Below are 15237 nucleotides of genomic sequence, written 5' to 3'. Positions count from 1 at the left end.
GGTAAACATTCACTGCACTCCCTCCATAGCAAGAACATCCTCCGAGAAGGACACCAAAACTGCTCAGACTACTCCAGGTGGCCTTACCAATGCCCTATACAATTACAGTAAAACATCTTTATCTCTATACTCAAATCCTCTCGCTTTGGAGGCCAACATACCATTTGCCTTTAATGCCTGCTGTACCTGCGAGCTTACTTGATGTACCAGGGCACAAATGTCTGACTGAGTATCTATCTCTCTCAATTTACACCCATTCAAATAATAATCTGCCTTCCTATTTTTGCCAAAAAAACGGATAACTTCACATTTATCCACATTATACTGCATCTGCCAAACATATGCCCACTCACAACCTGTCCAATTCCCACTGAAGCATCTCTGCTGCATCCTCATAGCTCATCCTCCCACCCAACTTTATATCATTTGCAAATTTGGAGGTAATACATTTAGTTCCCTCATCCAAATCAGTCTGTGATAGGGGCTGGTTTAGCTCACTGACCTAAATCACTGGCTTTTAAAGCCAGTGCCAGCAGCCAAGCAGGCCAGCAGCACGGTTCGATTCCTGTACCAGCCTCCCCGGACAGGCGCTGGAATGTGGTGACTAGGGGCTTTTCACAGTAACTTCATTGAAGCCTACTTGTGACAAAATAAGCAATTTTCATTTCATTTTCATATCACTACTTTATTATGTGCCAACACTTGGGGTCCTGGCACAGATCCCTGTGGTACCCCACCAGTCACTGCCTTCCAATCAGAAAAATAACCTTTTATTCTAACTTTGTGCTTCCTGTCTGCTACCCAGCTTTCTATCCATCTCAATGCTGGCTGTGGAATCTTAAAAACTGGAGAAAAATCATTAACTTAAGTTGAATGCGAATCTGAAACAGGATTTCTTATAAATGTAAATGAATAGTGACAGTGATATTTTTTAACATATAATATATAAAATGAATCGTGAGTAAAATGTCATGCAGTGTTAGTGACTATGGTAAATCAGGCACTGCTTTGAAAATCAAAGGCATTTATATCGCTGCTTTAGATTACTTTTTAATGTGTATCTGTTTTTGTTTCTTTCAAAGCTATATTTTTGAGACATTTCAGTTCCAAAGCAATGACAAATTATGTGTGTTGCCTAACCCAGCAGTTTTTCAGTTATATTGAAGAAACAAAATAAAAATCTCCCAGAAATGACAACCCTCTCAATATATAATCCAGTACATTCACTCATGCATTCCAGGTAAAAGTTAACAAGACAGTAAAACGATAAACCAAACATCCCCAATGGCAACCAGTTCCTGAACGTGCATAATAGACAGTCCCCATGAATTGTAGAATTGAAGGCTCAAATTTCACCTTCTCCAAGGGTGAAAAATTCAAGTAGGTCCCCCCGACAAGCTGAGACACAGTGTGGAGAAACTGACCTCCACCCCAACAGGACCCGCCTCTGGGCAATCAGCGAGGCAAAGGCTAAAACATCTGCCCCCGCACCCGCCTGCAGCTTGGGCCGGTCTGACACCCTGAAATGGCTTCTAAGGAACTCAGTTCCAAGTGTACATGTAGTACCCCTGAGTTGATGCTGAAGACCTCCTTCCAATTCCTCTCCAGCTTCGGACAGGACTGAGATATGTGTTCGTGGGTTGCGGGGCCACTCACACACCGCTCACAGACTTCCTCCACTCACTCGAAGAGTCAGCTCATCCTCGCCCTCGAGAGGCGTGCCTTCCATACGACTTTCAGCTGTATCAGCCCCAACCTCGTTCATGAAGTTGAGGCTTTCACTCTTCACCTCACACCACAAACCTTCTTCCATTATCTCCCCTAACTCTTCCCACTTGGCTTTAATCTCTTCCGTGGACACCCCGTCCTCCTTCAGAATCTTCCCATAAATCTCCACCATCACCCCCTTCTCCAATCCCCCTGCCGTCAATATCTTTTCCAACAATGACCGGGCGGGCGTTATCGGGAAGCTCGGAACCTCGTTCCTTGCAAATCTGAGCTGCAGGTACCGAAACCCTTCCCCTTGCCCAGTCCATACTTCTGTCCCAGCTCTTCCAACCTCGCAAAATGTCTCCCCAGGAACAAGTCTTTTAATACCCTGATTTCCTCGTCTCCCATCTCCAAAATCTCACATCTAGCCTCCCTCGGCTCAAACCTGTGATTTCCCCCTGATTGGCATCTCCCCTGACCCAGCCCCCAACTTAAAATGCTGCCTCAACTGCCTCCAAATCTTCAGGGTTGCCACCGCCACCGGACCCCCTGAGTATTGCCTGGGTTCATCGGATGCGGCGCCATTACCCTTTGACTCCCTACACAAACCACCTTCCATCCTAACCCACTGGAACTCCGAACCCCCTCCTTTCCCTGTTCGCTGCTTAATAATAGTACAGCAAATTCAGGAGGCCCAACCCCTGCCTGCCACCGCCACCCTCTCTGCAGGACCGCCTTCCTGGCCCTGGCTACTCCACCTCCCCCGCAATCACTACCGCCAGATAAACAAGGTGATCAATTTGTCCACTTCCTTGAAGAATGCCTTCGTTAAAATGACCAACAGGCACTGAAACAAAAACAAAAATTGCAGCAAAACGTTGATTTTAATCACCCGCACCCAGCCTGCCAAAGAAAGAGGGAGGTTAACCCACCTTGCCAAGTCAGCTTTCATCCTCTCCACCAAAAAACTAGTAAAATTGTATCTACGGAGCGACCCCCAGAGTCCTGTGCCACCTGCGCTCCAAGTACCTGAAGTGGGTTGCTGCTCTGCGAAATGGCAGCCCCCCCTCCCCCCACCGCTCTTTCCCCTTCCACAGTTCCAATCTCCTTAAAGCTATGGCCAATGGTTCTATCGCTAATGCAAATAGCAGGGGGGGGACATAGGCCACCTCTGTCTGCTACCCTGGTGCAGAGCAAAGTAACTCAAGTTCATATTATTTGTGCAGACATTCGCCAAGGGGTCCCTAATATAATAGCCGTACCCATTCTGTAAATTCCGGCCCAATCTCAAATCTCTCTTGGACCGCCATCAAGTACCTCCCCCTCCACCTGATCGAACACCTTTTCCCATCTTGCGCCATCACCACCTCCATCTCCTTTCCCTCGGCCGGCGTCATGATTACACTTACAAATCTCTTGATATTCGAAAAAAGCTGGATTCCTTCATAAACCCTATCTGGTCCTCCCCTATCACCTTCGGGAGGCATCCCTCCAACCTAGCTGCCAGTAATTTCACCAGTACCTTGGCGTCTACATTCAGTAACGATATGGGCCTATGCGACCCACACCCCGCCAGGTCCTTGCCTTTCTTTAACAGCAGGAAGATTGAAACCTATCCCAAAGTTTGTAGTGGCACCCCCTTTGCTATCCCTCCTCAAACATCCCCACCATCAGCGGCACCAATTTGTCTTTGAACTTCTTGTAATGCTCCATTGGGAGCCCTGCCGCCTGCCCTGAATGCATCTTCCCAATTGCCTCCTTTATCTCTTGTTCCCCCACTGACTCCTCCAATCCGGCCCTATATCACTCTGATCCCCTAATCCCAGCCAACAATGCCTTCCCTACCACGAGAAAGTCTATCCTCGAATATACTTTGTGAACCAGGGAGAAGAATGCTTCCTCCCTCGGTGCAAGAACCTCCAGGGATCCACCCCTCCCATCTCCCTCATAAGCCCAGCCAGCACCTTTGCCTCCCTCGGCTCAGCAAGCGAGCTTGGCTGGGAACTGTCCATCCTCTGCACTTGCACCATATTCCAATCCCCTCTCACTATTAGCTAGAGTCCAAGTCCGGATGGCCCATAGTACCTGCCTCACAAATCCCACATCATCCTAGTTCGGGCCGTACATACTCACCAGCACCACCAACCTCCCCTCCAATTCCCTTGTTACTATTGTGTATCTACCCCTACTTTTCACACCACCCAGGCCCCCCCAAAAATGTTCGAACAGACCTCAATGACTGCGGCGCCTCCCCCACCACACTCCCATTCATTAGACAACTTAAGCTTGCTAGTGTGGAGGCCCTTGCCCAGTCCCCCTCACCATGCCCAGTCCCAAAAACAAAGAAATTCCCTTCAAACAAACAAACCCATTGCAAACACACACACACACCAGAAAACCACCATTGCAAACAATCCCAACTTCTACCCTATCCAAACAGACAACTTTGCACCCTTTAATCACACAAAACAATATGAAATAGTACTATATAGAATCCTCCACCACTTTACCCTCGGTCCAAGACCAAACCTCAGTCCCATTTCTCATTTCTACCCAAGTCCTTCTGTCTTCACAACGCCTCCACTGTCTCGAACTAAGTCTTTTCAGTTGTAGGTCACCCTCCACTTCGCTGGATGCACCAGGCCAAATCGCATGCCACTGTGGTACAATGCCACCGTCACTCGAGTGAAGACTGCCCACCTCCTCGCCAGCTCCACTGTTAAGCCCTGGTATATGCGTATACCAGCTCCAGCCCACTGAACCTCCTGCTTCTGCTTCGCTCAACTCAGGACAGCACGGTAGCATTGTGGATAGCACAAATGCTTCACAGCTCCAGGGTCCCAAGTTCGATTCCGGCTTGGGTCACTGTCTGTGCGGAGTCTGCACATCCTCCCCGTGTGTGCGTGGGTTTCCTCCGGGTGCTCCGGTTTCCTCCCACTGTCCAAAGATGTGCAGGTTAGGTGGATTGGCCATGATAAATTGCCCTTAGTGACCAAAATTGCCCTTAGTGTTGGGTGGGGTTACTGGGTTATGGGGATAGGGCGGAGGTGTTGACCTTGGGTAGGGTGCTCTTTCCAAGAGCCGGTGCAGATTTGATGGGCCGAATGGCCTCCTTCTGCACTGTAAATTCTATATAAAAGGACCTTCTTCACGTGGTGCCTGTGAAAGCAAATTATTACTGCTCTTGGCCGCTCATTCGCTTTCGGTTTAAGCCTCAACGGCCGATGAGCCTGATCCAGTTCATACCAGGAGGGATCTTCCATCTCCCCCAGCCGCTTCGCTAACATCTTGGCAAAGTACTCAGTCGGCCTCAGGCCCGCTATCCCTTCGGGCAGATGCACAATTCTTAAGTTCTGCCACTTGGATATATTTTCCAGGTCCTCCACCTTTGCTCTCAGACCTTTGTTGGCCTCCACCACCCTCTGCAGCTCCTCGCCCATCGAGGTGAGCTGACTGCTGTGTTGCGACAAGGCCTACTCCACCCCCTTCAGCTTTTCTCCCTGCTCCCGCACCTTGGCCGATGTCTTTGACACCGCTGCCTTCACCGGGGTGATCGCCGCCTCCACCAATACCTTCATTGCCAACATCGTTTCCTTCCTGATCCACCTCCATGTGTTTAGTAAACTGCTCTTCAAATTCCACGGCCATCACTTCGGTCATCATTTCTGCCGTGAACGCCGCTGCTCCACCCAACAACCCAGCCTCTGCCATCTTTCCTGTTGCCAGACTGACCCTTTCGCTGAACGGTGGGCCTTCACTTGCTCCCTTCTTCCTGGTGGCCGCCTTCTGAGTTTTCGTCATCATCCTCCTTCCTTGTGTCTTCCTGCACCTGTTCATTTAAAAATTACCCCTGGGACCGGGCATTAAGTTCCAAAAAATCGAGCCTCAAGCAGAAGCTGCCCAAAGTGTGGCTTCCTCCTATATGCCGTCACTGGAAGTCTCCCTGTTACTTAATTCTTAATACAAGTGACATTCTGATTAATGCATTTAGTTTGTCGTTTGGATGCCTATTGTGCACAATCACAAAACCAAATTTGGATTAAAATGGGGAAATTTTTAAACAACATTAGTACTGATATTTCATTTTCTGATTTTCACCCTAGTGATATTTTCATACTTGTGTGATTATTTCAATTATTGCCTCCACCCAATTTCTGCTGTTTCAGCCACAAAGTTGTTTTGGATGCTAGTGGTGGATTAGCATATCATTCTTTTATACTGGACCATTGGCATATTATTCTTTCATATCTGGACCTGGATTCAAATCTAATCTTCACTGATCAAACAAAAATAATATCCCCTGAAATTAATTCGGAGAATTGGGAGACATAAGCCCATAGAAAAATAATACTGCTATGATCATCCCCATATTGGCACTACAATTGGAAATATTATTTTGAGAAGTCATAAAGTAGTTGAACCTGAGGGAAGAAAATCACACCGGTACAGAAATTGTGCTTTTCTGAGGTTGGATACTTTTGCTGCAAATCTTTGGCTCTACCATGATTGACCTCAGAATCTTGGGAACCTAAATTAAATTATTGTCTTGATGTACCATGCCACCATGATCTCTTTGAGTGGCAGAGCAGACTCAATGGGCCGAATGGCCTACTTCAGCTCCTACGTCTTGTGGCCTTCATGTGCTCCTCAGTTTTAATTAGGGCCACCTTTCTTTGATATATCTGCTAGAACATGTACTATCAAAGGCCATAATGTAACATTCGCAGCAATACAGTTGAAAATGAAATGTGAAGAAATATGAGGGGGGAGTACATTATGACAACAAACCCAACAGCAGATTGCATTTATGTAGCATCTTTAATGTAGAAAAACACCCCACGGTGTTTCACAGAGATATGATCAGACGAAATTGGGCACTGAACCAAAATCAGTAAGGAGGGCGATTAAAATCTCTTGGTGAACTAGGTGGTTTTTGAGGAGAATTTTAAACGAGGAGAGGGAAGTGTAAGGACTTGTGGACATTTGTGGGGATAATTCTGATGGTTGGGGTCTAAATAATTAAAGGTACAGCTAGCAATGGTAGGACAAAAGAGGATGGGATGTACAAGAGGCTAGAGTCGAGAATGGTTGTAAAGCTGGAAGTAGGTAAAAGTGAGGTTATGAAGGAATTTAAAAATGAATTTTAAATTGTAGATATTTTGAGACGGGAGCCAATGTAAATCAGCAAGAACTTTCAGTATTGTATGAACAGGACTGTGTGAGGGCTAAGATACGAGCAAGGGGGGGGGTGGGTGGGGGTAGTCGTGCTGGGTTGCAACAGGAGGGGGTGGTCGGGTTGAGTGAGGTGGGGAGTTTTGGGTCAGGTCTGGGGGAAGGGAGGGGACTGGCTAGGCGGTGGTGGGAGTCCCCGGCAGAGTTCATGTTTATGCAGGATGTCCCATGCGAGTCTGGGTCTTTTAAAATAGTCTGGAGTTAGTTTTTCCCCTTCTCTTTTAGAGTAACTTTCAGGGTAAAACTAGCGTAACCATCCGTAGTTAGCAATTTAAAATGCCTCTGCCGGATGCTTACCAGCACAGCGCAATTGTCCAGAGGAAATTGGTGCTTCTGGGCAATTGCCGGATAAAACCCAACGTGGGAAATTCCTAAAGGGATTCCCAATGCATCATTAGGTACCCCCTAAATGCGACACTGGGAAACCAGGAAGTTATGGGCCATTATTTCAGCAAGCTAGTTTTAATGAACCTGCTGTTGAAATATTAATTTCTTTTGTTTTCTTTGTTTAGATGAAATTGCCTAGCTCAGTTGGACAGAAAAAAATCAAAGCCATTGAACAGATGCTGACAGAATTAGGAGTTGGTAAGCAAAGAAATGGATATCTTGATTATTTTATTGATTACTTTTTTGCTATAAATGTATGTGCAGTTTGATCACACTCGCTATGAATTTTGAATAAAATATTACCGATGAAATTCTGTCAGTGACTATTTAATGTATAAGAAAGGATCGCTCATACAAATTAATGCACTTGGGAGAATTTTTTCTTTTCCTTTAAAATTTAGAGTACCCAATTCATTTTTTTTTCCAATTAAGGGGCAATTTAGCGTAGCCAATCCACCTAACTTGCACATCTTTGGGTTGTGGGGGCGAAACCCACGCAAACACGGGGAGAATGTGCAAACTCCACGCGGACAGTGACCCAGAGCCAGGACCGAACCTGGGACCTTGACGCCGTGAGGCAGCAGGGCTAACCCACTGCGCCACCGTGTTGCCCTCACTTGGGAGATATTTGCCAAAAATAAGAAATCGGGCTGTTATGTTCAACACTTTTGAAGCTTAGTTTTTTTGACATCAAAAAGGGACTGGGTGATATATTAGATGGTAAGCAAGTTTTCTTTTTACATCTGGAATCTGGGTTAAATATAGTCCGGTTTGATTGGATTTTGGGTTCTGTGTAAAAGCAACACAGGTGATGTCAATTCAGTGTCATGTGGCCATGGGTTTAACAGCACCAAATTGGATAGTCTTGACAATTCAAACGGTCATAAAGATGTAAACAATAGAGAAATAGGCACTTAATAAAGTAGCAGATTTTGTAAAATGAGGATGTTCTCGCTGTGTTAGGATGTAACTGAACCAAATGGCTTGCATTATATATATATTTTAATGTTTTTATTAGTGGCTTTTTCTTTTTTATACAAAACAAAGATGAACGTAAACGTACACAGAAACTATATACATCAGTTACAATTCCCATTTCTTTGCAAGATGTGGAGGTGCCGGCGTTGGACTGGGGTGGGCACAGTAAGAAGTCTTACAACACCAGGTTAAAGTCCAAAAGGTTTATTTAGAATCACTAGCTTTCGGAGCATAGCTCCTTCATCAGGATAGTGAAGAGATAGGTTACACAAACGCAGCATATAAAGACAAAGCCAATGGTGCAAGACGATACTTTGAATGCGAGTCTTTGCCGGTAATTAAGTCTTTTCAGGTCCAGACAGTTCTACTGGAGAGAGGGATAATCACAGGTTAAAGAGATGTGAATTGTCTCAAGCCAGGACAGTTGGTAGGATTTCGCAAGCCTAGGCCAGATGGTGAGGGATTAAATGTAGTTCAATGTAGTGAGACATGAATCCAAGATCACGGTTGAGGCCATACTCATGCGTGCGGAACTTGGCTATCAGTTGTGATCTGTAGTCCTTTCGGAATCTTGTCTGCTTTCTTGCATCGTTGTAGAAACTTGTCAGTGTCTATATGCGCCATCTTCTTGGAGATCCTCCACTTTGAGCCGGCAGTTTGTGGTGTCGATGGTAGCCATGATGTGGAGGTACGACCTCAACCGGGATCTTGGGATTCATGTCTCACTATATTTAACCTCCCACCATCTGGGCTTGCAAAATCCTACTGTCCTGGCTTGAGACAATTCACATCTCTTTAACCTATGATTATCCCTATCTCCAGTTGCACCATCTGGTCCTGTAAAGACTTAATTATCTGCAAAGACTCTCATTCGAAGTATCATCTTGTAACATTGGCTTTCTCTATAAATGCTGTGTTTATGTAACCTGCCCCTTCACTCACCTGATGAAGGAGCTATGCTCCGAAAGCTAGTGGTTCCAAATAAACCTGTTGGACTTGAATCTGGTGTGTAAGACTTCTTTCTTTACAAATGCCTAGCTTTGACTTGGCCTCCTAATCCCAATTCTATCTTTCTTCCAGATCCCCCTCCCCTTCTTGCTATCTGGCGTGTCTTCTTTGTTTGTTGGATCTTCCAACTTGGACCTGTTGGGGTAACGTAGTGCTACATATGCTGCTTCGTGTTAGGTTGCTCATGTGGGGTTTGGTTGGGTTCTTTGCCTCTTTCTGCCCCCCCCCACACCCCACCCTTTCAGTTTGTGTTTGTGGATCCCCTCCTCCCCTCTAGTTTATTGGCCACTGGTTACAAACAGGTCTTGGGGGCAATTTTGTGGAAGTCCTCTTCTGACTCTGGGATGGTGAATTTGTTTTTCTCCATTTGGAGAAATTCTGATAGGTCGGCCCCCATGCTTCGCGTTCTTTGCTGGAGTTTTTCGGGATCCTTGATTTCTTTCCTCCTCCATTGTTCCCCTCCCCTACCTCACACACACTCATGCTCACACAAATGCCATCATCCCATGATCAATTTTTCCAGTGAGTTGAAAAAGGCCTTGTGGATGTATATCGGTATGGATCTGAACAGGAAGAGGAACTTGGACAGTACGTTCATCTTAATTGTCTGCATCCTCCTCGCCAGGGAGAGTGGGAGTGTGTCCCATCTATGCAGGTCTTTTTAACTTAGTCCATCAAGCTGGTCAGGCCCCACTTGAGGGCAGCACGGTAGCATGGTGGTTAGCACAATTGCTTCACAGCTCCAGGATCCCAGGTTCGATTCCCGGCTTGGTTCACTGTCTGTGCGGAGTCTGCACGTTCTCCGTGTATGCGTGGGTTTCCTCCGGGTGCTCCGGTTTCCTCCCACAGTCCAAAGATGTGCAGGTTAGGTGGATTGGCCATGCTACATTGCTCTTCGTGTTGGGTGGGGCTACTGGGTTATGGGGATAGGGTGGAGATGTAGGTTTGGATAGGGTGCTTTTTCAAAGAGCTGGTGCAGACTCGATGGGCCGAATGGCCTCCTTCTGCACTGTAAATTCTATATAACACTTTTGGATCTGTGTTCAGTCATGGGCAATTTGGATCCCAGGTAGCAGAATTTATTTGGGGCCTGTTTAAATGGCAATCCCTCCAGCTCTTCCCCTCTCCCTTGTGGGTTCACCAGGAAGATCTCTCTATTGCTCAAGTTGAGTTTGTTACCAGAGAAGTCTTCAAACTCCTTAAAGAGCGCTATGATTCCCTCCATACTGCTTTGTGGGTCAGCAATGTAGAGGGGCAGGTCATCTGCATAGAATGATAATCTGTGCTCTCTGTCGCCTCTCTGGATACCTGTTAAAGGCCTTTTCTGCATTCAGGGAGATGATCACCTCTGGTGTTCGCTCCCTAGATGGGGTCATTATCATATTTACCAGGTAGCTGATGTTCGACATGAGCTGTCTACCTTTAACAAAGCTCGTCTGGTTTTCTGCCACCACCTCTGGTACGCCGTTCTCCAGTCACCTAGCTAGGATTTTGGCCAGTATTTTAACGTCTATATTGCAGAAAAATGGGTCTGTAGATCAGCATTCTGTTGAGTCTTTGTCCTTTTTTGGTATCAGCGAGATTGAGGCTTGTGCTAGCGTCGGCAGTAGGGTGCCCCTTGCCAGCGAGACAGTGAAAATACCCTGCAGGTGTGGGGCCAGTGCCGTTGTGAATTTTTTGTAGGTCTGCCAGGAATCCGTCTGGTTCTGGTGCCTTCCCCGCCTGCATGGAGTTTATGTTCTCTATGTTTTCACCCAGTTCTAATGGTGTTTTAGCCCCCGTTTATTATCCTCCCACACAGCTGGCATGGCCAGTCCATCGAGAAACTGCTTCATCCTCAAGTCCCCTTTGGGGGGCTTGGCGGTGTACAGCCTCTGGTAGAAGCCCTTTAATGTGTCGTTGACCTTTTCCAGCTCCACTACTAGTTTGTCCCTGCCGTGTCTCATCTGTGCTATTTCCCTCATGGCTGCCTGCTTTCTCAGCTGGTGAGCCAGCAGGCAGCTGGCCTAGTCTCCGTGTTTGTACAGGGTCCCCCATGCCTGGCGGAATTGGTGCACTGATTTCCTCGTGGAGAGCAGGTTGAAGTCCATTTGTAGCTTCTTCCTCTTTGCCAGGAGCTCTACGGTTGGAGCCTTGAGTATTTCCAATTTACCTCCAGTATGGAGTCGACTAGCTGTTGCCTAGCCACTCCCTCTTTCCTGTCTCTTTGTGCTTTGTAAGCTATAATTTCACCCCTGATCACAGCCTCCAGGGCCGCCCAGAACGTGGAGGATGAGACCTCCCCGTTCCGGTTGTTGGTAATATACTCATCTATGGCCTGTGACATTTTCTTGCAGAAAGCCTTGTCGGCCAGGAGAGCCATGTCCAACGTCCATGGTGGGCATTGGACATGGCCCATCTCCAACCTCACGTCCAGGTGTTGTGGAGCATGGTCGGAGATTACAGTCCTGGAGTATTCCACTCTTAATATCCCTGGAAGCACTGATGTCCCACTACAAAGAAGTCAATCCGGGTGTATGCGTTGCGTACCTAGGAGAAGAAGGAGAACTCCTTCTCCTCTGGGTGGGTGAACCGCCCCCATCTGCTCCATGAATATGCCACTTTTTTTGCCATATTAGTTTTTGCCATATTAGAGTTCCTCCCAGTTTTGGGGTTTGACCAGTCTGTCCGTGGGTCCTCCACACAGTTAAAGCCCCTCCCATGATAAGTTGGTGTGTGTCTATGTCGGGAATTTCTGCCGTGGTCTTCTTTATGCACTTCAGTTGGACGGGTACACGATGACCAGGACTACTGATGCCTGTGCAGGACACCACTGACCATGACATGCCGCCTATGGGTCCATAACTGTCCTCGTTGCAATAAATACTGTCCTCTTATTTAACAGTATGGCTACCTCTGTAGATCTATCCCACTCAGCCCTTCCTTACCCGTTGAACTTTGCCCCAGGTCTGCCCCAATGTCCTGATATATCATGACCTGATGCTCTTCACACTTTCAGGTCCTTGTTTGCCTAGCCCAGTGCAGGATTCTTTCCTGGTCCTGGTACCGGTGCATCTTGGCGATTATCACCCTCAGCTGCTGTATGGCAGGTTTCGACCCGAGTGACTGGTGGGCTCTGTCTATTTCTGGCAGGTTGGGGAAGCTGTCGCTTCCCAACATAGAACATTACAGCGCAGTACGGGCCCTTCGTCCCTCGATGTTGCGCCGACCCGTGAAACCATCTGAAGCCTATCTGACCTACACTATTCCATTTTCATCCATATGTCTATCCAGTGACCACTTAAATGCCCTTAAATTTGGCGAGTCTACTACTGTTGCAGGCAGGGCGTTCCACACCCCTACTACTCTCTGAGTAAAGAAACTGCCTCTGACATCTGTCCTATATCTACCACCCCTCAATTTAAAGCTATGTCCCCTCGTGTTGGTCATCACCATCCGAGGAAAAAGACTCTCACTGTCCACCCTATCTAACCCTCTGACTATCTTATATGTCTCTATTAAGTCACCTCTCCGCCTTCTCCTCTCTAACGAAAACAACCTCAAGTCCCTGAGCCTTTCCTCGTAAGACCTTCCCTCCATACCAGGCAACATCCTAGTAAATCTCCTCTGAACCCTTTCCAAAGCTTCCACATCCTTCCTATAATGTGGTGGCCAGAACTGCACGCAGTACTCTAGGTGTGGCCGCACCAGAGTTTTGTACAGCTGCAGCATGACCTCGTGGCTCCGAAACTCAATCCCCCTACTGATAAAGGCTAGCACACCATATGCCTTCTTAACAGCCCTATTAACCTGGGTGGCAACTTTCAGGGATTTATGTACCTGGATGCCGAGATCTCTCTGTTCATCTACACTACCAAGAATCTTGCCATTAGCCCAGTACTCTGCATTCCTGTTACTCCTTCCAAAGTGAACCACCTCACACTTTTCCGCATTAAACTCCATCTGTCACCTCTCAGCCCAGCTCTGCAGCTTATCTATGTCCCTCTGTAACCTATAACACCCTTCAGCACTATCCACAACACCACCGACCTTCGTGTCATCTGCAAATTTACTAACCCATCCTTCTACACCCTCTTCCAGGTCATTTATAAAAATGACAAACAGCAGTGGCCGCAAAACAGATCCTTGCGGTACACCACTAGTAACTGAACTCCAGGATGAACATTTGCCATCAACCACCACCCTCTGTCTTCTTTCAGCTAGCCAATTACTGATCCAAACCACTAAATCACCTTCAATCCCATACTTCTGTATTTTCTGCAATAGCCTACCTTGGGGAACCTTATCAAACGCCTTACTGAAATCCATATACACCACATCAACCGCTTTACCCTCATCTACTTGTTTGGTCACCTTCTCAAAAAACTCTAAGGTTTGTGAGGCATGACCTACCCTTCACAAAACCGTGTTGAGTATCGCTAATCAACTTGTTCTTTTCAAGATGATTATAAACCCTATCTCTTATAACCTTTTCCAACATTTTACCCACAACCGAAGTAAGGTTCACAGGTCTATAATTACCAGGGTTGTCTCTACTCCCCTTCTTGAACAAGGGGACAACATTTGCTATCCTCCAGTCTTCCGGCACTATTCCTGTCGACAAAGACGACATAAAGATCAAGGACTGGGCCACATAGTCCTTAGGATCCCTGCCTTCGATCCCTTCAAGCAGCCCCACTATCCTTAAGTTCTGGCGCCGTGACCAGTTCTCTTAGTCCTCTATTTTCCCCTTCAAACTTCCCTGAGTCACGACCAACCTTGTTACTTCCCTCTCCGGGCGGCATTTCGGTTGATCTGATCTGTTGACGCTTTTTCTAGCTCTTTGATTATGTTCCCCTGGACCTTCAGTCGCATCTCTGCCTTGTCCAGGGCCACCTGCATGGTTGCCAGGGCCTCCGCAACCGCCACCTTGCAGCTTGAATATTGGTCTTAATCTCTTCCCTGTGCTCCCTTAGTTCCCTGGAGAGGACCCTCCTCCATCCACCCTCCGGTAAGGGGAATCCTGTGCACTTTAATGGTCCCCCTCGTTCTGGTGTGGCCAGCACCTTGTCGCCTCATGTGTCTGCCATCTCGACTGCTTGTTCTCCTGGTTTATTTTGCTTTTTGTCTCTTTACGGTCCCTGGAGTTACTGTTGCTTGCCATCTTCTCTTGTGCTGTTGTTAGAAATGATGAGGGGATACTTTTTCCCCAGATTAGACGGCTATTTTGGGTAAAAGAGCCTAATTTCGGGTTTCATAGATTTCATAGAATTTACAGTGCAGAAGGAGGCCATTCGGCCCATCGAGTCTGCACCGGCTCTTAGAAAGAGCACACTACCCAAGGTCAACACCTCCACCCTATCCCCATAACCCAGTAACCCCACCCAACACTAAGGGCAATTTTGGACACTAAGGGCAATTTATCATGGCCAATCCACCTAACCTGCACATCTTTGTGACTGTGGGAGGAAACCGGAGCACCCGGAGGAAACCCACGCACACACGGGGAGGATGTGCAGACTCCGCACAGACAGTGACCCAAGCCGGAATCTAACCTGGGACCCTGGAGCTGTGAAGCGATTGTGCTATCCACAATGCTACCGTGCTGCCCACACTTGGTTCTTGGGAGGAGTGCCACCTGATGTGCGACTACTCAGCACATCCCCATCACTGGAAGTTGGCTTGCATCATTTACCATTGTTGACATCCTTAAGCCATACCAAAACATTTCATAACCAATATATTGCTTTCATAGTGCATATGTCATATTGGCAAACATAGTAGTCTATTGCATGCCGAAAGCACCCCACATCAACTTACTGAATGCATCATTGAGAGAACTTCCTGGTCTTCATGAGTAGTGCGTTGGGATATTTTAAGTCCATTCAAAACATTTCATCTTCAATTGAACAGTCGCTTCAATATTGCTTTGAAGTATCGCCC

At 47.1% G+C, this 15237-nt stretch overlaps 1 protein-coding gene across 6 annotated transcripts in view; it reads left to right on the top strand.

The window, feature by feature from the left end:
- The window catches only part of dmap1 (DNA methyltransferase 1 associated protein 1), a 79964-nt gene that overhangs the window by 49619 nt on the left and 15108 nt on the right, over positions 1-15237 (top strand). For all 6 annotated transcript variants that reach the window (XM_038794138.1, XM_038794139.1, XM_038794137.1 and 3 more), the window contains one exon: positions 7455-7527. In XM_038794138.1, coding sequence (XP_038650066.1) covers positions 7455-7527 — 73 coding nt within the window. The remainder of the gene's footprint in view (positions 1-7454; positions 7528-15237) is intronic.

The sequence above is a fragment of the Scyliorhinus canicula genome, chromosome 4 (assembly GCF_902713615.1).
Source record: "Scyliorhinus canicula chromosome 4, sScyCan1.1, whole genome shotgun sequence".
Lineage (NCBI taxonomy): Eukaryota > Metazoa > Chordata > Chondrichthyes > Carcharhiniformes > Scyliorhinidae > Scyliorhinus > Scyliorhinus canicula.
Note: the sequence above shows the minus strand (reverse complement) of the source record. Positions and strands in the feature narration are given on the sequence as shown.